The 25,252-nt window shown below is 41.1% G+C and overlaps 3 protein-coding genes across 7 annotated transcripts in view; 2 read left to right on the top strand and 1 right to left on the bottom strand.

Annotated features, from left to right (window-relative positions):
• The window catches only part of LOC109415821 (cyclic nucleotide-gated cation channel alpha-3), a 571,815-nt gene that overhangs the window by 202,589 nt on the left and 343,974 nt on the right, over positions 1-25,252 (top strand). The gene's annotated exons all lie outside the window — the stretch shown is intronic.
• Positions 1-25,252, top strand: part of LOC134288380 (uncharacterized) — a 111,120-nt gene that overhangs the window by 9,373 nt on the left and 76,495 nt on the right. The window lies entirely within an intron of this gene.
• On the bottom strand, positions 18,842-19,960 carry LOC134288381 (uncharacterized). The gene is made up of 2 exons (XM_062853074.1): positions 19,059-19,960; positions 18,842-18,963 (listed from the first exon to the last, which is right to left on the bottom strand). Exon 1 carries the CDS (start codon positions 19,958-19,960, stop codon positions 19,061-19,063), a length of 900 nt encoding a protein of 299 aa, XP_062709058.1. The 3' UTR covers positions 18,842-18,963; positions 19,059-19,060.

Below are 25,252 nucleotides of genomic sequence, written 5' to 3'. Positions count from 1 at the left end.
TATCATCAATTCCTTTAACAGAAGTTGTCCCACCATACAATCGTCTTCTACTAGAGACGTACCATGCTGGAACTTTAAACTGGATCGCCTTAGAAAATGTTCTCGTTAAATGTTCAATAGAGCGAAACAAACGGGAGATTGGACTCAATACAGGAAAGCCCTGACTGAGTACAACAACGAAATATGAAAATCTAAAAGAAAATCTTGGATGCTGACATGTGAAAACATAAACAGCGCTCCTGTATTTGCAAGACTACAGAAAACGCTTGCAAAAGATCATTCAAATGAATTGGGAAACCTAAAGCGCGACGATGGAGCTTTTACCAAAACTCCTCGTAAAACTTTGGATTTAATGATGGAAACCCATTTTCCAGGTTCGGTTCTAAGTGTGGATTCCAATGATACTATATCTCTGGAAGGTGAAGGATGTCCTAGTATAAACTCATCGGAGTCAACTAGTACAATAAACACCGCCTCAGTTTTTGCTGATGAAATCTTCACGAAGGCCAGAGTGGAAAATGCAATTAGATCTTTTCAGCCTTTTAAATCTGCAGGAGTTGATGGAATATTTCCAGCACTGATTCAAAATGGAGAAGCGGTGTTGGTTCCACCACTAATTGAGATGTTCAAGGCTAGTTTAAGATTGAATTACGTTCCATCAAAATGGAGACTTGTAAAAGTTATCTTTATACCAAAAAAGGGGAAGCGAGACAAGGCGCATCCCAAAGCATACAGGCCAATTAGTCTTTCTTCAGTTTTGTTGAAGACTATGGAAAAGGTTTTGAAGGATTTTATCAATTCTTCTTACATAAAATACCATCCCCTATCTGACTTCCAGTTTGCTTATCAATCTGGTAAGTCAACGGTTACGGCACTTCATTCGCTAGTAACAAAGGTGGAAAAAACGTTTTCAGCAAAAGAAATAGCTCTATGCGCCTTTTTAGGCATAGAAGGAGCATTTGATAATGCATCCTATTCATCTATGAAGCGTGCAATATATCATACATTGGATTTAAACTGTGCTTGCAAAAAGAGAAATCACCTCTGAGCTGGGAAGTTCTTTTATAACAGTAAGGGCAACGAGGAGTCCTCTCACCACTAATGTGGTCCTTAGTTGTAGACGATCTTCTAAGAAGCTTGAAGGAAAACAGGTTTCAAAGTTGTGGGCTTTGCAGACGATATAGTCATAATAGTGAGAGGAAAGTATGACGAAACTGTTTCGGAGAGAATGCAAAGAGCCCTAAACTATACACATTCATTGTGTATTAAGGAGGGCCTTTGCATCAACTCTTCAAAAGTCGTAATTGTCCCTTTCCTAGTGAAAGGGATCAACCTAAAAGCTTTTCGGCTTGGAGGGGTACAAATTCATCCTAGTGATCGAGTCAGATACTTAGGTTTGATATTAGATGCTAAACTGAACTGGAATGCTCAAATTGAGTCCGTGATCGGTAAGGCAACAAGTGCGTTCTGGTTATGCTCCAAAACTATTGGCAGGAAGTGGGGCTTGAAACCAAAAATGATAATGTGGATTTATACTGCCATAATCCGCCCAAAAGTGACGTATGCTTTGTTTTTCTGGTGGCCAAAAACAAAAGAGGTTACCACTCAATCAAAGCTTGCGAAAATTCAACGTCTTGCGTCCATTGCTGTTACAGGAGCGATGCGAAGCACTCCATCAAAAGCTTTAGATGCGATTCTCACTCTGCTACCTTTGCACGAGTACGTGCAATTAGAAGCAGAAAAGGAATTGCTGAGACTTGAACGAGTTGAAAAGTTTATGCCAGGTGATCTTGAATGTCACATTTCACAAAACTTTCAAAATAGGCCAGTAATGAAAATGATTAAAGACCGGATGAAACCTGTAGTACCATGATGTCCCCTACAAGTTGCATGAAACAACTCGCGCAGATTGGGAAGTCGGAGGTCCCACTGTTCGTCAAGGGTCAATCAAATTCTTTACAGATGGCTCAAAAGTTGGAATAAAAACGGGAGCAGGAATCTTCGGCCCTGGAATACAAATTTTAGTGGCGATGGGACACTACCCTACGGTGTTTCAAGCGGAGATTCTTGCTATTTTGAAATGCGCAAATATCTGCCTTGAGAGAAAATACAGATATGCAAATATTTGTATTTTCTCAGATAGTAAAGCTGCACTAAAAGCATTGTGCGCTTACAAATGTACTTCAAAGCTTGTCTGGGAATGCATTATTTCATTGCGCAGGCTGTGTCAAGGGAATTCAGTCAACTTATACTGGGTTACAGGTCACTGTGGCATTGAATGGAATGAAATGGCAGACGAGCTTGCTAAAAGTGGTTTTAATTTACAGTTTGCTGGCCCAGAACCATTCTGCGGTATATCAAACTGTATAATAAAAATGGACCTGAAATGCTGGGCTGGGCAGAGGGTGATATCCAATTGGATGGATGTCAAAAATTGCAATCAGTCAAAACGATTTATAACACCAAATGCTTATAAAACCAAAAAGCTCTTAGAGCTCAACAAGAGAGCTCTATGTACATACACTTGCCTAGTAACTGGACACTGCCCGAGCAGGTATCACTTGAAAAATATTGGCCATATTCAGAGTGATATCTGTCGTTTCTGTAATACGGAACGTGAAACCTCGGAACATCTGCTTTGCAGTTGTGGTGCTTTACACACGCGCAGGCAAAGATTTCTAAATAGTGGCTGCTTGCAACCCAGTGAGATCTGGTCTGCAAAACCTGGGAAGGTCTTGGAGTTTATCAATTCTATTGCACCTGACTGGGAGACAACGCGTCGTGGCAGTAGCTGATTACTTGACACATGGTAATTAGCTGGCTAGATGCGAATATCAAAACGGGACATGCCACAAAAGTTCAGCCTATTGGACGCAGTGGCTTAATTTCCCCAACAGGGGATGAAAAAAAAAATGATGATGATGATGAAAAAAAAAACCCTTAATAAATTACTGATTTCCTGTGTATATTTTTGTGAATTTCATTGAAAAACATTCCAGAAGAAAATTCAGACTCATCAGGAAGTTTTCAAGAAAGTAGATAGCATAAAAATGCTTGTTCCTTCTGAGTTGCATATAGTGATCATGACAGTCTGCTTCGTTAACTTATCATCATTGTTCAATTAAGAACGTTCAAATAAAATTAGATAATAGTGCGCTTCAATTCTGAACTGTGACGATACCTTTTCCAGAAACAGTTTGATAGGTACGGCAAACCAACCAGAAAAAAAACACTTTTGCATTCAACTGAACGGGCAATTGATAGAGAATACACGTTACAGATATCATTCTGCTCTAACTCTACGCTACACATTTTCTAAACAAAAGCTGATGCTCCATGCAAAGCAACATCATACAGACATTTTCAGCGCCGAAGAATAACAACCGCAGTTTCTGATGGAACTAATCTCTCTACGTCTGCCCCCCGTTCGTGTCCCACGGTGAAACCCCCAGAACACGCACACCAGGTCCCCATTAGGTCTTCATCTTCTTCTTTATGGCTCTACGTTCCCACTGGAACTTGGCCTGTCTCTCTTCAACTAAATATTCTGTGAGCATTTCCACAGTTATTAACTGAAGGGCTTTCTTTGCCTGCCATTGCACGCATTTGTATATTGTGAGGCAAGCACAGTGCTACACAATACCCAGAGAGTCGAGAAAATTTCCCCGACCGGAACGGGAATCGAACCCGCCGTCTCCGGATTGGCGATCTATAGCCTTAACCACTAGGATAGCTGAAGACCCCATTAGATCATGTGTCATAGATAGTTATGACGACTTGTGTGATGATGGCTCATTTCTGCAACCATTACCATCGCCGCTGTCGTCATTGTCACCTCTGGCTGATAGTAGTCCGCGGGGAACTTCTGACTGGCAAGGTAACTGTTTGGAGGGGAAAACGCAGTTCTCGGAACTTAACCCATGCGAAACGGGTTGCTGCTGCCGCTGTTGCGAAAAAGCTGCTTCCTGCAACAACGACGATGACGACGACGCTCCAACAAGGACCGAAAGCACAAAACGATGATGTACGGCCTGATTATCAATCATAACGAATGGAAGGAGCAACATAAAAGGGTTATTAAACTTTTATATATTTCACTCCGTTCATTAATCGCGTGCTGGGGATTTTTATGGCGGTGTGCGCCTGGCCGTTGTCGCCCGTTTGCCATTAGCACAGGGATTGTCCACGGTAACTGATCTAAAGAATTTCAACACATATCAGGAAGTTTATGGAGAAATAGCAGGAACAAAAATGGTAAAACATGACTTTTGCAAAACAGTTAAGACTGTTAAAAGTTTGGCATTTCAAATTCAGGAAATTTAAAGAAAGCTAATGAAAACAATGTTGCCGAATGAATTCTGAAGAATACTTCCTTTGATATTGTTTGAGTATCGTGTGCCCAGTTCAACAGTAAAAGGTCAAGACTAGAAGAAGATCTTGAAAGAACAATCTGTGTGGACGAACTTGTTTCCATTTGAGAACCACTGCATCATCAGGACAACCCAACCACCAAGCAGAGCAAAAGATCACTAGGTGGCGATAGAGCGCGTAAATGATGTGGTCTTGAGGAGTAGCTATACCACCAGCAGTAACAGCAGCAGCAGTAGCAGCAAGAAATAACCCTGACTGTTCCGCGCTCCGGAAAAGCTCACTCAAGTGGATGACTCGCTCCGGGAAGGTAATAAATACTACGCGGGACTCTAAGGAAGTAGCGATTAGCTTTTGTTTTACTTGCTGGTTGCGATTGATGTTGCCCCTCCGGTTTTGGACCCCGGTGCGGTGGTATGGCGATTGTGGAGCGGGACTTGTCTCGAAGATAATCACTCGGTGTGGTATTTTTGGCAAGCAATGAAACAGTTGACAGCGAACGGCGTAGGATTTATGGTGCTATCAAGAAGACACCAGTGATGCTTCTGTAGGGTTTAACTTGGGTTTTTGTATTAAACACACACCTACTAAAATCTATCCTTTCAAACACGTGTTTCACTATATGTATACGGAAAAGGTTGTAGCGGTATTTGATAGAGATCCAATAAATTATGTTTATCTTATGAGGAAGCAAAGCAAAACGAATAGCAATATATAGTCAATATCATTTACAACGAACAGCAGTATATTTCATTACTTGCATGCAATAATGAATTTAGATCACTCACGAATAAACCCAGTTGCTCCGCGGAAGTTATCGTTCACTCACTTGGAGCGTACATAACTCATCTCACCAAACATGCGCCAGGGTCCGTTGGGATTGAGTAACATCTCCCGTCGGGATCACTTATCGTTTCTTTTAAAATAATAAGACGTGAATGTAAAGAATTGAACCGAGCTAGCTTAATGCGAAATGCTTAAGAGGGAAAAGGACAAAATCACTGATCGGCTCAAAGGGTAATCGGGAACCGACTTTTGATAAGATCGTTCCTTGATTTCCGGTACGAAGGCCAAAACCCGAAATACGGCTTTACTGAGGCATCTCAAGTTCTGTCTCGTCCACTTTGATCTGACCCGTGGAAGAGGCAGGAGTGTGAAGTCTTTTTATAAGTAGTTTCGCGGTGTGATTGTTCAAGGTATATAGTGCTAAAGTAATTAATTAGCTAGGTTGTGCGGTGCTGTGCGTGATTGCCAAAGTTAAGAAAAGCCGTTCGACGGCTTTTTATTTGCTAGTTTCGTTTCCCGCACCACCAACCTCCCCGCTCGACACACCGCACCGATTTACGCCAGAATTCCACACTTCTGACCCCACGCGCCAGCTTCGAAGTTTCCTAACTGCCGGCCGGAGTTAGAAGGGAGTTTGCGTCGTCACCATCGCACTCCATCAGAGCGATTTTCCCGCCGTGACGCAGAATTCACTGCGCCAGCGGCCCTCCCGGCGTCACCAACCGGCGCCATTCATTCGCGGCCCCCTTTTGTTCATCCGCGTGGGCCAGCGTCGCAGAGGCGACGCGAAGGACGGGGCGACGGTACCGGCAATGCAGAGACGGTAAAGCAGAACCGACTGTAAGTAGACCGCCACTATTTCTATATTGATGGAAGAAGCCAAGTGAAGATTGTGTGAGAGTGGGAAGCGTTCGAGAAGCTAAAAATAGATCGATAGGAAAGTAGAAATCCGCACAGATAGGAGAGAGTAGTAGGGAGAGGAAAAGTGAGAGCTTTGGATAATGTGAAGTGGGTACCCGAGTAGAAATGTAAGACGAATAGAATAAATGTTATTAGAAGTTTTGGTGTTTCTCTAAATGTTTGCAAGTTATTATGTTAGTTTGAGTCTCCCGTTATTGATGCACTGATTGAAGGATAGTTTTCACGTTTCGTTCTTTTGTTGTTGTAGTTTTGTTGAAGTGTTGTTACTCCAAGTCGGACTGCTTGGGATACTCAGTCCTCCATTTCGGTCCTGAAGCGTGTAGGTAATTGTGGTCGAGACGGACTTGGCCTGTGATGAGATCAGTCGTCCACGTGTCTTCGGTATCGGTAGGAAGTCGCGTTTCCGGTTATTATTTGGGTCGGTCAGTCGATAGCGTTTTGAGTACTTTTCAAACGTGGGATATTTTGCTAGCTCGTTCGGTAGTTTGATTCAAAACTGAACTCGCCCTGAGGTTTGAGTTTGCCGGGCAACTTAGAACGACAGGTGGTCCTCTTCGGAGGTGGCGCATAAGCCACTTGTTTCCCCTTCAACCCGAAGCCCTAGTATAAATTCCCTGAGCCGCCTCGTGCCGGCTACAAATTGGCGCCCAACTGCAAGGTTTCAAATTACGTACTATTTTTGTTGAGTGCTATTTAAATTATTTGGGTTAATTGCAAGTTTATGTTCGTTAGTTAGACAGATGTTTAAAGAAATAAGTAAAACCGCTTTTTCGTATTTATAATTCCTTGGTGATTGTTGAGTTTGTTTGTTATTTGTTTTTGGAACATTTTGTGGAAATGGCTGCCAAATTCCCTCGAGCAGACCATTTAACGAATGAAGAAGTAGACTACGAACTTACCATTAGAGGTAGACGTGAGGAAATAAAAGACGATTTAGGTGCTAAACATCGTCTGCTAAGAAACTTGTTTTTCGAAGATGTTAAAGAGAACAGAACTCACACGTCTCGTTACACGATGGATCAAGAATATGACCACATTACTGGAAAACTCGATACTCTAAACCAAAGATTACAAAAAGGTTTCGATGATAAAAGTATATCAAGGCTGAAACATTATCTGATGAGAGTTGAGCGTTGCGTTGCGGATGATCCTCGATCGTCACAATTGAAGGAAGAACTATGTCAGGAGATCAGTTCCATGTTGAAACGTTTCGCTCCTAAGGACCCCTTTTACAAAGAGTCTTTGAATGTTGGGCAAGTTGCTGGAGCTGTAGGTGGCATTTCTTTACAAGACCATATGCATGAAACAGAAAGACCGGAGGGTAATGGATCGCAAAATAATCCAGAAGACTTAGAACAGGGAGAACCGCGAAATACTTCTACAGGTGCTTTTTCTAAAGCCATAACAGACAAAGTTAGCTCTTCACCGCATAAGTCAACAGTAGATGAAAACGAGGCATTACGAAGACAGATTCAGATGTTGGAAAAACAATTAGCGGAATTCCGTGCCAATGCACAAATCAACCTTGGTGATTTGCCAGGCCAAGGTAGACCTAGTAGTAGATTCCAATCAAATGATCTCGTTCACCAAGAGCATATGTCCCATGGTCAACCTGAGAATACTTCCGGTTTAGCACATTTTAGAAGGAGGGATTATAGAAACGGGGAAACGACAGGAAACGAGGTTCAAAACTGGAGAAGTGAGCAAAGGCCTGATAGATCACGAAGGAGCAGTTATAACACAGTTAACTCAGAGGAAGAGAACAGGAGGGAATCTGATTAGAGAAGAAACAGAGGAAGTCATGGATTTTTTCAGGATGGGGATAGGAACCAATTTAGACACAGAGCTCATGAACTAGAATCGAATCTGAATCAAAGTAGAGGAAGTAATAGAATGTACGTAGAGGCAGGTATTGGACAAGGCCGGACAAACAATAGTAGATCTGATATCCGTAATAATGTACCTTACCAAACTTTTGAGGAAGACGAAAATACTTACCCACACTTTCCCAGACGTCCAGCAAGTGAAACGGATATTGTAAATGCTGACAGACGGATGGAAAAATGGCATCTTACGTTCAATGGTGACTCTCGACAAAGATCATTAGAAGACTTTCTCCATAAAGTTCAGAGACTAGCTCACATGGACCGGATCGGTAAAGATATATTACTTCAGCGTATCCATACCATTTTGAGAGGTGAGGCGTACGATTGGTACCTTTGCTATTCCGATGAATTCAGGAACTGGGAAGACTTCGAAGAACGAATTAGATACATGTACGGAAAGCCTAACAAGGATCAGGGCAATCGGCAAAGAATATATGAACGGAAGCAACAGCGTAACGAAACATTCCTAGCCTTTAAAATGGAGATTGAACGTTTAAACAAACTTCTCTCTACCCCACTCGATCAGGGCCGATTATTCGAGATCATTTGGGATAACATGCGTCCCCATTATAGATCCAAACTAGCCTGTATAAACGTTAGGGATCTATATATGCTTGAGTACTATGCTTATCGAATTGATGCCAATGATTCGTCTTTTCGGCAGAGGGAAGTTCCTGTCAGAACAGCCAATGCCATCCACAATATAGAGGCGACTACCGAATCAGAGAAATCCTACTCTTCTGACTCAGAGGCGGAGGAAGTCAATGAAGTCGGTAGAAAGTTTGATAAAACTAAAAATAGAGTCCTTATGAATCAGCAATCTAGGGTTAATAGGGAAACGCCTGAAGACAAGAACATTCCTCTTTGCTGGAATTGCAATAAAACTGGCCATCTCTGGAGGTACTGCAAAGAACCTAGGAGAATTTTTTGTTATGCATGTGGGAATCCAGGAAAAACTACGGTCTCGTGTCCGAACCACGTTCGAGATACGCAGCCGGCAACCCAACGATCGGGAAACTAAATTTGGAGTGTAACTCGGGGAACCAATCCACTCCAAATGCAGAAAGTGTTCCCAGCGTAAAACCGTTTAAAGACCCTTTTCTTCAAGTTTGTGAAGTTAAAGTACAGACCGGAAGTTGTCCTCATGTTAGCGTCCAAATTTTCAACAAAGTTTATGACGCGTTGCTTGATTCTGGAGCAAGTGTGAGCGTTACAAACATTGCGAATATTGCACAAAACCACGGCCTCAAACTGCATGAAAGTCCATTCCGAATCGTGACAGCAGATAAAACGGCTCACATATGTCTAGGATACGTCAATCTACCCGTAGTGTTTCGAGGTGTAACGAAAGTTATATCAACCTTAGTTGTGCCTCAAATCGCCAGGAAGTTGATACTGGGTTGCAATTTTTGGGAAGAATTCGAAATTAAACCAATGATTAAAAGCAAAAATGGATTTGAACAGGTTGCTACAATTTCGGTAGAGAGTCAATCAGCAGAGACGATTGAATTCTCATTGTGTCCCATTGAGACCTTACCAATCAAACAGGTTGAACCTGATGAAACCCTAGACATTCCAGCTTTGGAGCTACCAGAGGCTTCGAAGACTACGCCAGCTACGATTGAGACGGAACACGCTCTTTCGGAGGCTCAACGGAAGCAGTTAGTTAGGACTGTTGAAGCGTTTCCGTGCACTTCAGAACAGCGATTAGGTAGGACGACTTTGATACAGCACGAAATAGTCCTTAAAGAAGGGGCAAAGCCTAGGCGACAGCCATTGTACAGGTGTTCACCGACGGTTCAAGCCGAAATGGAAGCAGAACTAGAACGATACCGGAAAATGGACGCGATTGAGGAGTGTACAAGCGAGTGGGCCAGCGCTCTAGTGCCAGTTCGCAAGTCGAATGGTAAGCTACGAGTTTGTCTGGATTCACGTGGAGTCAACGCTTGGACAAAAAAGGATTCGTATCCAATGCGTAATATGGGAGCAATTTTCCATAGGCTTGGAAAAGCGAAATTCTTCTCGGTGGTGGACCTAAAGGATGCGTACTTTCAGATTCCTCTGAAAGAGGAATCTAGAGACTACACAGCCTTCAGGACACCACAAGGGTTATTCCGTTTCAAAGTCTGCCCATTTGGCTTAACTAACGCGCCGTTTACAATGTGCCGTTTAATGGACCGTGTGATCGGGTTTGACCTAGAGCCAAACGTATTCGTCTACCTAGACGATATAGTCATAGCCACTGACACGTTTGAGGACCATATCCGTCTGTTGAAGATAGTTGCTGAACGCCTTGCCGCAGCCAACTTGACCATATCGCTCGATAAGAGTAGATTCTGTCGTAAACAGGTATCTTACCTCGGCTATCTTCTGACTGAAGAGGGCGTCTCGATAGACAACTCGAGGATCTCACCAATCTTCGATTATGCCCGGCCAAGAAACGTAAAAGACATTCGGAGACTTTTAGGCCTTGCTGGGTTTTATCAGCGGTTTATACGGAATTATAGCGCCATCGTTGCTCCGATCTCCGATCTCCTGAAAAAAACACGGAACAAATTCATTTGGACAGAGGCTGCCGAGAAATCTTTCGGCGACCTTAAAGCGGCCCTGATATCTGCCCCCATCCTTAATAACCCTGATTTTAGTTGTTCATTTGTAATAGAATCGGACGCATCGGATAACGCCGTTGGAGCTGCCTTTTTTTTTTTTTTTTTTTTTTTTTTTTTTTTTTTTTTTTTTTTTTTTTTTTTTTTTTTTTTTTTTTTTTTTTAATAATCTTTATTAGTATCTCAATCAATTTTTACATTCTTCAACTTAATCTAGGTGTTCTGTGTATTATAACACACTATCATCCTAATTTGGTGAAATAAATTTAAGCTATTATCAATACTAATTAATAACATATTACATTTCATTTGCTGTAGCAGTTAAGATTTTTGCAGGCTTTATTTTTCACCTGCGTGTCAGAAATACATTTTTTCAACTTATCCTAACCCTAACCCACCTTAAACTAATTATACAAAGAGCTAATCGTAGCAATAGAAGACTGCAACGATTTTTGACGAAAGTTGGCAATGATTTTAGTTGACACCTGTTCCAATGTTTCAATATTAGAAATTTGATGCAACTCATTAGTGCTATACCAGGGAGGCAACTTCAGAATCATTTTCAAAATTTTATTTTGAATCCTCTGAAGTTGCTTCTTTCTGGTATTGCAACAGCTCGACCATATTGGGACAGCGTACAACATGGCCGGTTTGAAAATTTGTTTATAAATCAAAAATTTGTTTTTGCGACAAAGTTTTGATTTTCTATTAATAAGTGGGTATAAACACTTAATGTATTTATTGCACTTAGTTTGAATGCTTTCTATGTGGTTTTTAAAAGTTAAGTTTTTATCTAGTAAGAGCCCTAGATACTTAACTTCTTCCGACCAATTTATTGGAGTTCCCCTCATAGTGACAACATGTCTACTTGAGGGTTTCAAATAAAGAGCTCTTGGCTTATGTGGGAATATGATAAGTTGAGTTTTGGAAGCATTTGGAGAAATCTTCCATTTTTGCAAATAAGAAGAAAAAATATCTAAACTTTTTTGCAATCTACTACAAATGACACGCAAACTTCGCCCCTTGGCTGAGATTCCTGTGTCATCTGCAAATAACGATTTTTGACATCCCTGTGGCAAATCAGGTATGTCGGAGGTAAAAATATTGTATAAGATTGGTCCCAGTATGCTGCCTTGTGGAACACCAGCTCTTACAGGTAATCTATCTGACTTGGAATTTTGATAATTTACCTGAAGTGTTCGATCCGATAAATAGTTTTGAATAATTTTAATAATGTATAGTGGAAAATTAAAATGTTTCAATTTTACGATCAAGCCTTCGTGCCAAACACTATCGAATGCTTTTTCTATGTCAAGAAGTGCTACACCAGTGGAGTAACCTTCAGATTTATTGGAACGAATGAAATTCGTTACCCGTAAAAGTTGATGAGTAGTCGAATGACCATGGCGGAATCCGAACTGCTCATTGGCAAAAATAGAATTTTCATCGATATGAATCATCATTCTATTTAAAATAAGTTTTTCAAAAAGTTTACTGATAGATGACAGTAAGCAAATTGGACGATAACTAGAAGCTTCGGCAGGATTTTTGTCAGGCTTCAAAATTGGAACAACTTTAGCATTTTTCCATTTTTCAGGAAAATATGCTAACTGAAAACATTTGTTAAATATATTAACCAAAAATGATAAGCAACTTTCTGGAAGTTTTTTGATGAGAATATAGAAAATTCCGTCATCACCCGGAGCTTTCATATTCTTAAACTTCTTTATAATAGATCTCACTTCGTCCAAATCAGTGCCCAATGAATTGTCGAAAATGTTCTCATGATTGAGAATGTTTTCGAATTCGCGGGCAACCTGATGTTCTATTGGACTAGTGAGACCTATACTGAAATTATGCGCACTTTCAAACTGTTTGGCAAGTTTTTGTGCTTTTTCAGAATTAGTTAATAATATTTAGTTAATAATAATAGTTATCCTCTTTCAGCGCAGGAATAGGCTTCTGAGGTTTTTTCAAAATTTTTGTCAATTTCCAAAACGGCTTAGAGCCGGGGTTTAATTGAGAAACTTTATTTGCAAAATTTTTGTTTCTCAATTCGGTGAAACGTTTTTTAATTTCCTTCTGAAGATCCTGCCAGATTACTTTCAAAGCAGGATCTCGAGTTCGTTGGAATTGTCTTCTTCTCACGTTTTTAAGACGGATCAGAAGTTTCAGATCGTCGTCAATAATAACTGAGTCGAATTTGACTTCACACTTTGGTATTGATGCGCTTCTAGCTTCGACTATAGTACTAGTCAAAGTTTCGAGGGCATTGTCAATATCAAAATGTGTTTCCAATGAAACATTAACATCTAAATGGCTATCGATGTATGTTTTATATGTATCCCAGTCAGCTCTTTGATAATTGAAAGTAGAGCTGATGGGATTAAAAATCGCTTCATGGGAAATTTGAAATGTTACAGGAAGATGATCAGAATCAAAGTCAGCATGAGTAATCAATTGGCTACAATGCTGACTTGAGTCAGTTAAGACCAAATCAATTGTTGAGGGATTTCTAGCAGAAGAAAAACAAGTGGGGCTATCGGGATATAGAATAGAAAAATATCCTGAAGAGCACTGATCAAATAAAATCCTGCCGTTTGAATTGGACTGAAGATTATTCCACGAGCGGTGTTTCGCATTAAAATCACCAATTATGAAAAATTTGGACCTGTTGCGAGTTAATTTTCGCAAATCAGATTTAAGAAAATCTATTTGCTGGCCAGTGCATTGAAAAGGCAAGTAGGCCGCAATGAAAGTATGTTTACCAAAGTTTGTTTCAACAGAAACACCCAAAGTTTCAAAAACTTTGGTTTCGAATGATGAAAAAATTTGGTGCTTGATGCGCCTGTCGACGATGATAGCAACTCCACCACATGCTCCATCTAGGCGATCATTTCTATAAATAAAATAGTTTGGGTTTCGTTTGATTGAAGACCCAGGTTTTAGATAAGTTTCAGTAATAACTGCAATATGCACATTATTAACTGTTAAAAAATGGAATAGCTCATCCTCTTTACCATTTAGAGAACGAGCATTCCAATTAAAAATGTTCAAAAATTTATTTGGATCCATTACCAAAACGTAATCCAATTACTATTTTATTTGTAAATTTAACTCCAACTTGGACTGCTTCAGCCATAGTTTGAGTTTTGAACATTGCATCAATCATTTGTTGCAATTGTTCAGATAAAAAGTCAAAATCGGAAGCAGACATGCCTGAATCACGTGCATTTTCCGTATTTGATGTTTGGTGATAGGAATTATTTGAATTTTGTTTACCCGCAGCCACATGGGCATAGGTAGCTCGATTCGTTTGAACAAAATTGGAAATATTACTCACTCCACTGCTGGAGGGTAGATTATTCGCTCGAAGGTTTGTTTGGTGGTTAACTACCTCCGGCGAATAGGTACGAGCGGTATGAAAATTATTCAACCGATCGTTGATGGAAGAATTTGTGTTGTTAGAAATTCTACCTGCAGAGTTTCGGGTACGACTAGCGTTTCCATTCATCTGCCGGGCACGTGATTCGACAACTTTTTTGCGGATAGGGCAATCCCAAAAGTTTGACTTATGGTTGCCACCGCAATTCGTACATTTAAACTTCCTGGTATCTTCCCTTACCGGACAGTTGTCCTTGGCGTGAGAAGAACCTCCACAAATCATGCATTTAGCATCCATGTGGCAATGTTTCGTTCCGTGCCCCCAACCTTGGCACTGACGGCACTGAGTTGGGTTCTGGAAATTTCCCCCAGGCTTACGAAAATGTTCCCATGTCACTTGGACAAGAAACATTTTCTTCGCCTTTTCCAAATATTTCAAGTTATTTAGATCACTTTTGTTGAAGTGAACTAAATAAAATTCTTGAGAGATACCCTGCCGAGGATTCTCAGAGCGGGTTCTCTTTTTCATTTTTATTACTTGGACTGGAGTGAATCCAAGTAATAAGTTGAGTTCAGTTTTGATCTCATCAGGTGATTTGTCATCACTAGAGAGACCTTTTAATACGACTTTGAACAAGCGTGCAGACCTGTCGTCGTATGTGAAAAATTTATGCTTCTTCTCAGTAAGGTACTTGAGAAGAAGATCCCGATCTTTCAGGGTTTCCGGCAATACGCGGCAGTCTCCTTTCCTGGCAATTTGGAAGGAAACCTTGATTCCCCTTATGGAGTTCAAGATCTCCTGCCTAAAACCAGCAAATTCACAGACGCTGACCACGATTGGCGGCACCCGTTGTTTTTTAGCAGAAATTGAAGTACCTGGGCTAGAGGCATCCTCAATTTGCTGTTCCGAAAAATTGTTTCATAAGGATTACTCATTTCAACGAAATTTTCATCCGAAACAATTGTTTTTGTAGAAGAAAGCGGAGAAGCTGAAAGTTCTCCTTTCCTTCTAACTTTGCCGCGTTTAGCGACAGTTTTGAAACCGACTTTTTTGGAAGGAAGCGGTGAATTCAAGGATTCACCCTTCCTTTTGTTCGATGATGCAACCATGATTTAATTTGAAGCGACCTTCCAGGAGGTTTTTTCCCTAATCGGTGTCCAAGTAGGATTACCACCGTTTCACGGAATTTGACTTCCGTAAACGGGTCCAACGAATAATCGAAGGCACGGGTCCAGGCAAGGATCGAAAAGGAATCAGTAGGTATAAATTTAGCGCTGAAAAGTGCTATTGTGGGTAGTACTGAGAAGTACTGTTGAATTGCTTTAGGTAGTAAAACTTCCTGCAGCAGAGAGAGCTTACGTCCGCACAGCACAAGAGTACGATGCGAACTGTTGGAGCTGCCTTAATCCAGCTTCAAAACGGCCAGCCAAAGGTTATTGCTTACTTCAGCAAGAAGCTTAGCAGTACACAGAAAAAGTATGCTAGCGTAGAAAAAGAATGCTTGGGTGTCCTTCTGGCTATCGAGCATTTTCGCCATTATGTAGAGGGGACTCGTTTTAAGGTCGTAACCGATGCCAGAAGCCTGTTATGGTTGTTTACCATAGGCGTAGAGTCAGGAAACTCGAAGTTATTACGGTGGGCGTTGAAAATTCAATCCCATGACATTGAGTTGGAGTACCGAAAGGGGAAAAATAACATTTTGGCAGATTGTCTCTCTAGGTCCATTGAAACGATAGGTACGATAACAATAGACCTTGAATACCAAGAACTGCTGGATCGTATTAGGCAAAGACCCTTTGATTATCCTGATTTCAGAATCGTCGATGATCAGATCTTTAAGTTTGTTAAAATGTCTGGGAAACTTGAGGATAGTAGATTCCAATGGAAGCTCTATCCCCCAAAGTCTAAAAGACTCGAGGTCATAAAGGAGATTCACGACACAGCACACCTTGGGGCTGAGAAAACAACTTCAGCGGTTAAGGAACGTTATTTCTGGCCCTCAATGGGCGTAGAAATCAAAAAGTTTTGTAGAAGTTGCCTTTTATGCCAAACAAGCAAAGCAACAAACAAAAATACCACACCCCCAATGGCAGAACAGAAAAAAGTTGTACAATATCCATGGCAATTCTTGGCCATGGATTACGTAGGCCCACTTCCGGCATCAGGCCGCAGTAGAAACACTTGCCTTTTGGTCGTTACGGACCTTTTTACGAAGTTCGTCATTGTGCAGCCCTTCCGACAGGCCACGGCAGATACATTAGTACAATTCGTCGAAAACTCCCTGTTCCTGCTCTTTGGAGTACCTGAGGTAGTCCTGTCAGATAACGGTACACAGTTTACTTCAAAGCAGTTCCAATCCTTACTGGCAAAGTACCACGTGAATCATTGGCGGACTCCAAACTATCATCCGCAGATCAATGATACGGAGAGGGTGAATCGCGTGATCACCACTGCGATCCGCGCTTCGATCAAAAATGGTCATACTGAATGGTCCAACAATATTCAGCAAATCGCCAATGCTGTCAGAAATTCAGTTCACGAAGCCACACACTACACCCCTGTCGGGTGAAGCCATTTCGTCGGCCGTTTCAATAATCACACCACTTGCACGAACTTGCAAACGCGTCCACTATCAAGAACGTTATTCTCGAAACTGACTCTTCCGTCTCTAGCCTAAGCACCCGCAACCGGTCTTTCCTCAGGCGTGAGAAGAAAGTGCGAAAGAGAGCGAGCGAGACAGAGTGTGTGAGCACTGCCGGCAACACTCTTGTCATTTGCTCTCGACTTCCGCACGACTTCCGTTCAGATACATTTACATACCTTCTTACTCTTGACAGGTTGGTGATCGATGTCGATGAAGGAAAGTCTATCACGTAAAGGTGTCATGATCTGCCTTAGACTGGTTTGGATAAAATCAACAGTATCAACCAGAATGCCTATTTTTATTGAAACATTGGATAATCAGTTCAATGTTGGCTTTATGATAACATATTATTAAATTTTATTTATATTACCTACATCTTCTCTCACCCCTACTCTTGAATTATTCAAATCTGTAACATAAATGCAATAAATGTAAAATAAAGTTATTACAAATTGGAGCATTACTTTATTGCGGATTTTCAGAACAAAAAACAAATCCCCTCTGCGGAAGCCATTGAATTCTAATGTATAGTGGTTACTGCTTGCCTGTACGTACACGTTGCATTACTACTTGAGTTACTGGTGGAAAATATTGAACAAAAATCAGCTGTTCCTGGCAATATCAAACGACTGTATTTTCAACCAGTAGATTTTCATTAGCGTTCGTGACCCCGCACTGTGAGAACTCAATATTTATAATGATACTAGCTGTACCCGGCAAACTTTGTCTTGCCTACTGCGTTTTTTGACGTTTCAAGTCTCTAGCCAAGCCCATAAGTCCCCGTTCAAAATGTATGAAAACCCGATTTTCAAAAACTCTCAATTTTCCCGTGTTTTTTTCATAAACCTTCCTTGGGTGAAAACTAACAGAACAAAACTTAGACGACCAAAATCGGACCATCCGTTCGCAAGTTATGTGCGGTCCCACGTATGCCACTGCATTTTTATATATAGATATAGATATAGAATATAGATAGATAGATAGATAGATAGATAGATAGATAGATTAACATCTAAGCCGTTCTTGGTTTGTAGAATTAAGATAATTTTTATTTAATCCATTCGTTCACCCTTTACAGCAGCCGTACTCAACCCAACTTTGCCATTAAAGTAAATTGTAGTCACTGCCAGCATGACTGACAGCATGAATTTTTCATTTACATTTATTTTGTTACTATTTGTCACATTTGTCATTTGTCCTTGCATTTGTCAGCTGTTTTTGTTTTTTAGTACACTTTTTTTTCACATCTATGGTATTATCGAACGTTTGCTGTACCAGGATTCCGTTCTCAGTAGTCGAACAAAGAAATGTGAAGTACTAGAATGACAATTATGTTTTTTACATTTTGAACGCTCCTTTTTTCATTTTTGGTTTGTGCTCATTTGCTCGAAACGTAAAGATGGCTGCGCGGAATCATCGGTGGAAGCAATATTGCAATTATTTCTCAGCTGAAAATCTGGAGCCGAAAAAAATGTAAGTTATAAATGTTCTTTGACAATAAATTCAAGCGTTTTTTTACATTTTACTATGCCCAAATTGCAGGTGGAATCCAATGAAAAAGAGCGCATTATATGCGATGAATGCATTGCCAGTATACCAGGAAAATAAAATAGTTTCAGCGGTGGCCCATCGACTGAACGCCTGTGATGGAGGAATGGTGGATCGATGGCGGGTTAAGTTGCGACGTCATAAGCGGACGGCTACGGTTTTCGGGAGAACTCCCGTAAAAGAGAACGCAAACAATTTTGCGTTATTCCGCCAGACCGAACCTGCATCCGGCAAGTTGAACGCAAGGATAGAATGGGCTTGCACGCCCGAATTCCGGATGTCGCATTACCGAAGATGCAGGCTGAAGCAGCTGAACGATGTACCGAGACCTCCGATACCGTCCATGGGAAAGGGAAACATGCCATCACCCACTCATTCAATGCCGGGACCGATGCACTTACGAGGAGCCTCAGAATCAAGTTGGGAACGTCGACCTCATCGGCCCGGTTTTTTTTTTTGAACATTTACCTACTTCATTTATTTTTTTTTAATACCTACATTACCTTGAATTTTAGGTGAGCTGCCATGGGAAGACGTTTCCTGATTTATGGTAAATAAAGAAATCACTTTGTGCGAATGAGTTCAAAGTTTATTTCTCCCACCTATCATACATTTTACCGCTACTTCCATCGATGGTAAAATTGGCAAAATCCTCCTACAAAGGTTCTCTGTGATGAATTTATCGTTGCCAGACGGTGGATGTTTGATATTTCAAATGAACAACAGCTACTCAGGTGAGTTATTGAAGAATGATTATACTAATACCATATTCGAATTTGCACATTTTCGACACGAAAGCAGATGCACGTTGAACGCAACCTGTGCCAAATTTTGGAGAAATAAGTTAAAATTATTTTATTATTTTTTTTTTTGGACATTTACTTGAAATTATCATTACATCGCTAGCAACTCACCGTTACTGGTAAATGCGGTACATGAACATATCCTTCAACCTCTCTGGCCTACGAATGGTACGTTTTGGCCGTTGTTCCGGCTTTTCCGCATTCGAAACTAGTTCCGTCACGCCCTCAGTCGATTTGTCTTCATCCTGCGTTGGAAAAGGAACTGCGTCCTTTGGAAGTTCATCGTCGTCGTCTGCTTCGCCGGTTATTGGTAATCGTTTAAAATCTTGAACATTGCGAGTGTACTGTACTCCTCTGTCGCTTCGGACCACCACCTTTGCACCGTCCCTAGACAAGACAGTATAGTGCTCGGTGCTGAACACTGGATCGGTCTTGTTCTTCTTGGGCACCGCCATCAATACTACATCTCCCACCGCGATATCAGATGGTCTTGCTCCACGACGAGTATCAGCATAGATTTTGCTTTGGAATTTCGTTGTTGAATCTCTTTCGCGAACTTCTTCCCGGTCGACTTTATCCTGCCTGGTGTTCCATAGGGCTGGGAACGATCCTCGATATTTCCAGCCGACTAATAGTTCGAACGGTGTGATGCAGAGCCTTGCGTGTGGTTTTAGGGTATTGTGCACGTGTACGTATTCCTGAAGCCCCTTTTTCCAGCTGGTACCCTCTAGTTTCGCTGCCGTCAACGCTTTCAATATGCCCTGGTTCTGCCGTTCTACCATTCCGTTAGTCTGGGGGCACAATGGAATGGACTTCCTAACAGTCACGCCTCTTGTTTCCCAAAATTCAACAAACTCGCTGCTTTGGAAGGGTGGGCCGTTGTCACTTTGTAATACAAGTGGAAGCCCCCAAGTAAAGAAGATCTTCTGCAGTGCCTCGTTAGTTGTTTTAGCATCAATATGTCTCATCTCTACTACAGAGATGAAGCGAGAATAAGTGTCGACCAGGACCATAAATTCTCCATATCCACAGCCAGTGATAGTGAGGAAATCCACCTGGAGAACCTCCCACGGTCCTGGTCGACACTTATTCTCGCTTCATCTCTGTAGTAGAGATGAGACATATTGATGCTAAAACAACTAACGAGGCACTGCAGAAGATCTTCTTTACTTGGGGGCTTCCACTTGTATTACAAAGTGACAACGGCCCACCCTTCCAAAGCAGCGAGTTTGTTGAATTTTGGGAAACAAGAGGCGTGACTGTTAGGAAGTCCATTCCATTGTGCCCCCAGACTAACGGAATGGTAGAACGGCAGAACCAGGGCATATTGAAAGCGTTGACGGCAGCGAAACTAGAGGGTACCAGCTGGAAAAAGGGGCTTCAGGAATACGTACACGTGCACAATACCCTAAAACCACACGCAAGGCTCTGCATCACACCGTTCGAACTATTAGTCGGCTGGAAATATCGAGGATCGTTCCCAGCCCTATGGAACACCAGGCAGGATAAAGTCGACCGGGAAGAAGTTCGCGAAAGAGATTCAACAACGAAATTCCAAAGCAAAATCTATGCTGATACTCGTCGTGGAGCAAGACCATCTGATATCGCGGTGGGAGATGTAGTATTGATGGCGGTGCCCAAGAAGAACAAGACCGATCCAGTGTTCAGCACCGAGCACTATACTGTCTTGTCTAGGGACGGTGCAAAGGTGGTGGTCCGAAGCGACAGAGGAGTACAGTACACTCGCAATGTTCAAGATTTTAAACGATTACCAATAACCGGCGAAGCAGACGACGACGATGAACTTCCAAAGGACGCAGTTCCTTTTCCAACGCAGGATGAAGACAAATCGACTGAGGGCGTGACGGAACTAGTTTCGAATGCGGAAAAGCCGGAACAACGGCCAAAACGTACCATTCGTAGGCCAGAGAGGTTGAAGGATATGTTCATGTACCGCATTTACCAGTAACGGTGAGTTGCTAGCGATGTAATGATAATTTCAAGTAAATGTCCAAAAAAAAAAAAAATAAAATAATTTTAACTTATTTCTCCAAAATTATTGGTCTTTCCTCAGGCGTGAGAAGAAAGTGCGAAAGAGAGCGAGCGAGACAGAGTGTGTGAGCACTGCCGGCAACACTCTTGTCATTTGCTCTCGACTTCCGCACGACTTCCGTTCAGATACATTTACATACCTTCTTACTCTTGACAGGTTGGTGATCGATGTCGATGAAGGAAAGTCTATCACGTAAAGGTGTCATGATCTGCCTTAGACTGGTTTGGATAAAATCAACAGTATCAACCAGAATGCCTATTTTTATTGAAACATTGGATAATCAGTTCAATGTTGGCTTTATGATAACATATTATTAAATTTTATTTATATTACCTACAACCCCCTACTTCGGTGATTCCCAAAGTGGGCGAAATCGCCCCCCAGGGGGCGAAAATCACGCCAAAGGGGGCGAAAATGTGTAAAACCAAAATTGGGGGGCGAAAATACTAAAAAGGGGGCGATTTTTTGAATAATTGGAAAAAATCAAAAGTATTGAAATACTAATCCAGAATGTCAACTAAATCATTAAAAATCCCTAACATTTCAAATTTTGTTGTTCCTAGGATTATTGAAAAATGTATGTTTTGAGATCGACTACATTTTACAGAATTTTTTATGTTTATGAGGACTTTTAGTCAAAATTCCAAGAAAAAAAAACAAATAAGGAGTCGTACACAAATTGCGTCACGCTTTAAGGGGGAGGGGGGTTTTGCAAAACGTGACAAGCTATACAAATGTTTTTAAGGTCCCATACAAAATTGTGACATAGGGGGAGGGGTGTTGAAAATGGTCGATTTTTGCGTGACATAATTTGTGTATCGCCCCTAAGACTGCTATATGAATTTCCTAAAAAATTCCTAGGAATTATTGAGAACTATTTTTATACATGTTAAGAAACTATGAAGAAACTTTTATAAGAGATTATGAGAAGAACCGTTTTTAACTTGATGAGAAAGTTTTGTTTTTAATTCATGGGCGTTTTTTTTCATGGAATTTTTCAATCAAAATATCAGACGAATTTCAGAACACGTTTTGGATGGGAGCTATCACAAATTGTTTGAAAATTTCAAATTTATTACTAGTAGTAGCTATTTTGATTTTTTCCACGAATTCAGCGTTGATTTCCCTCAAAACCGAGTAATGACTGTTGCATATTTACTTATTTGACAATAGAAGTTTCTCCAAATTATACTGGCTTTTCATTATTTGCATTTACTTTGAAAAGCTGACTACATTTGAAAATACACAGATATATTCCTGATTTGTTCTTTCTGTATAAACAATATTTTTGAAATTGTATTTCAATATCCCACCAGTAGGGAACCCTTTTCAAAAACACTAGTAAAATATCTGGTGTAGGATAACGAGTTTTCGTAAATGTTAACAGTCCATTCTGTTTGCTCGTTTTTGTTCAAGAATATGTATAGCACAAACATGATTTCAAAATGTATTGTTATACATGCAATAATGCGTTTTTTAAATAAGAGAGATACTAATTTTGGTACATTAAATATCAGTTTCGCCACAGTAGTGTCAAATAGTGGGTTTTTGAGAGCTTCAGCTCAACAAAGTTTCAGCCTTTTTTCATAAAAAAAATAAATCTCCTTAGGGGGCGAAAAAGTTTTTCTCAAGCTCCAAGGGGGCGATACCTCCTAAAAGTTTGGGAAACACTGCCCTACTTCGTTTTGTTTGGTCGCAACATGGTTTCCGATGGTAGGGAATACAGGAAGTTACGAGATTTTAACTCTACAGAAGACCACCAGCTTAACACTGATGAAAGGGAAAAACTGCTTGAAGATGTCAGGAGTAATCTTAAGAAGGCATATGAAAAACACGCGTCTTATTACAATCTTCGCTCCAATACAAATTGCCCAACATATGAGGTAGGTGAGAAAGTCTTGAAGAAAAACATGGAGCAATCAGACAAAGGAAACAAGTTCTGCTCTAAATTAGCACCAAAATATGTCCAGGCAGTGGTCAAGAAGGTGGTAGGAAGCCACTGCTACGATCTCGAAGACCCCAGTGGGAAAAGATTAGGTATCTTCAATTGTAAGTTTTTGAAGAAATTGGTTCAATAGAACTGATTTCTTCATTGGTCAAGCTATGTAGCTCTCAGTTTAGTTGAGTAGTAACAATTGCGCCATGATGCTTAAAAGCTCTGGTTGCAGCGGAAACGCTTGCCACCGTTTGTGAAGTTTAGCATCAGACCTAGTCTGATGCCGCCCCCACAAAAACTCTATCTACTGGGGGAATCCTTGGGCAAGGACATTCGTTCTAGCCGAAGAAGAAACTTCACAAATGAGTTGGTCAATGTTAACTTTTGACCGCCTTAGGATGGTAAATTCTATTTCAATTAGGTTTGTTCTGCAAATGCCTATCCCCTCGACCAGAAGACAGAGGGAGTCCTTGATTATCAAGGACGATGACCTTTTGCGTTGCGTTGCGTTGCGTTGCGTTGTAACGGAGTAATTCGTAGATTGCATACTGAAAGTTGTCATGTTAAAACTTTTTTTACGACACCGCTAGACAGTACGACTGTCCCAACGGGCGGTCAAAATTCGAATGGCGAAAGCGCCATGTATAGACAATTGGCAAATGAGAAGATAATGCGTGAACGTAAACTAAATCCAAAGCAAATCAAGAAAATGAAAAAGAACGGTATAAACAAAGTCAATTGAAGTAGCTATGCTAATTCTAGAAGGCCAGATAGTGAATATCATTGATGCTAGGCGATAGGAATAGTTAATTCTTTGATTCACCGAAGAAGCGGTTGAAGTACTGGATAGGATCGTTGGTGTGTAGGTGGATTGCAAACCAATTCTTGTAAGTAAAAATTGGGCTTATATGGTCTTCATGTTTTCAATAAATATTATTTTAGTTTTGAGCTGCCACGAAATAGTGCTGCTGCAAGAAACTGGTTGATCTATCCGAACAATCTCAAAAAAGAATTGTAAAAATCGGATAAATCCTCAAAATACCATGGATAACCAGAAGTCCAATGCTTTGAACACCGCAAAACTTCCGTGTGATGATAACCGTCTGGTGTATGATGCGACCGACATCGTCGGCACGGATGAATGTCAATTAGCCGTAATTGATGACTCCGAAAAGAATATATTGGATGTGAACCAATGCACCGTCGGCCGTGTGCTTAGTTTGGAACAGAAGCTATATGCGATGGAACAGAATCGGAAGCGGATGGAAGAAGAGTTAGACATGCAAATGGAGCTTAAACGGAAGGAGATGGAAGTCAGAAATGAAATTGGGAGAAAACGGATGACATTGGAGAGGCAGATGCGAGAAAGGGAAGAAGAAGAAGAGATGTTGTTGCAAAATGAAAATTTACTGGAACGAAAGTGTCAGTTAACTCGTATGCAGGCTAGCCGAAATTCGTTTGTAAGCAGATTGAAAAGTGTGAACGACGAAATTGAGAAGCTGAAAAACAACACGAAGATGTTCGATTCCAGCAGAGAGAGAAAGCAGCAGCAGCAGAGTTCCTGCAGTTCGTCCGTTACCAAGGCGAGGAAGAAGTCAATGAACTGCAAGAGGAAGTTCAAAAACGTAGCGCAATACGGGCTGGAGCAGCAGCGTTGCTTACCAACCAAAACTCAATTGGCTGCAAGAAACGGTATTTGCAGTAAGTTACCCACATTTACCGGTAAACCAGAGGAGTGGCCACTCTTCTATGGAATGTACCAAGCATCTAACGAGGCATGCGGGTACACGGATGTGGAAAATCTGGTGAGACTGCAAGATTGTCTGAAAGGTCCGGCTCTTGAAATGGTTTGTGGACAACTGATGCTTCCAAAGTCAGTATCGAGGGTTATTGAAAAGCTTCGACAATTATACGGTCGTCCAGAACAGTTACTGCAGAGTCACCTGCAAAAGATTCGCAGTCTTGCACCACCGAAGTCGAATAATCTGGCTAGTTTTATTCCCTTTGGAACCGTGGTAGAACAATTGTGTGAGCATCTAGAAGCGGCTGATATGGAACAACATTTAGTGAATCCACTGTTAGTTCAAGAACTAGTGGACAAGCTTCCAGATAACAATAAACGAGAATGGGTTCGTTTCAAGCGGCAGAACAAAAAAGTCACCCTACGAACGTTTACGAATTTCATCTCGGAAATAGTTTCAGAGGCGTGTGAAGCAAATGTGGCGTACCAGGTGGAGTACGATACAGCGAATGGTTCCCAGCTCGATGATCAATTAGAACGATCTGGATCCTTGGAGATAACAGGTGTATGCGAGA

The sequence above is a fragment of the Aedes albopictus genome, chromosome 2, assembly GCF_035046485.1.
Source record: "Aedes albopictus strain Foshan chromosome 2, AalbF5, whole genome shotgun sequence".
NCBI classification, from domain to species: Eukaryota; Metazoa; Arthropoda; class Insecta; order Diptera; family Culicidae; genus Aedes; species Aedes albopictus.
Note: the sequence above shows the minus strand (reverse complement) of the source record. Positions and strands in the feature narration are given on the sequence as shown.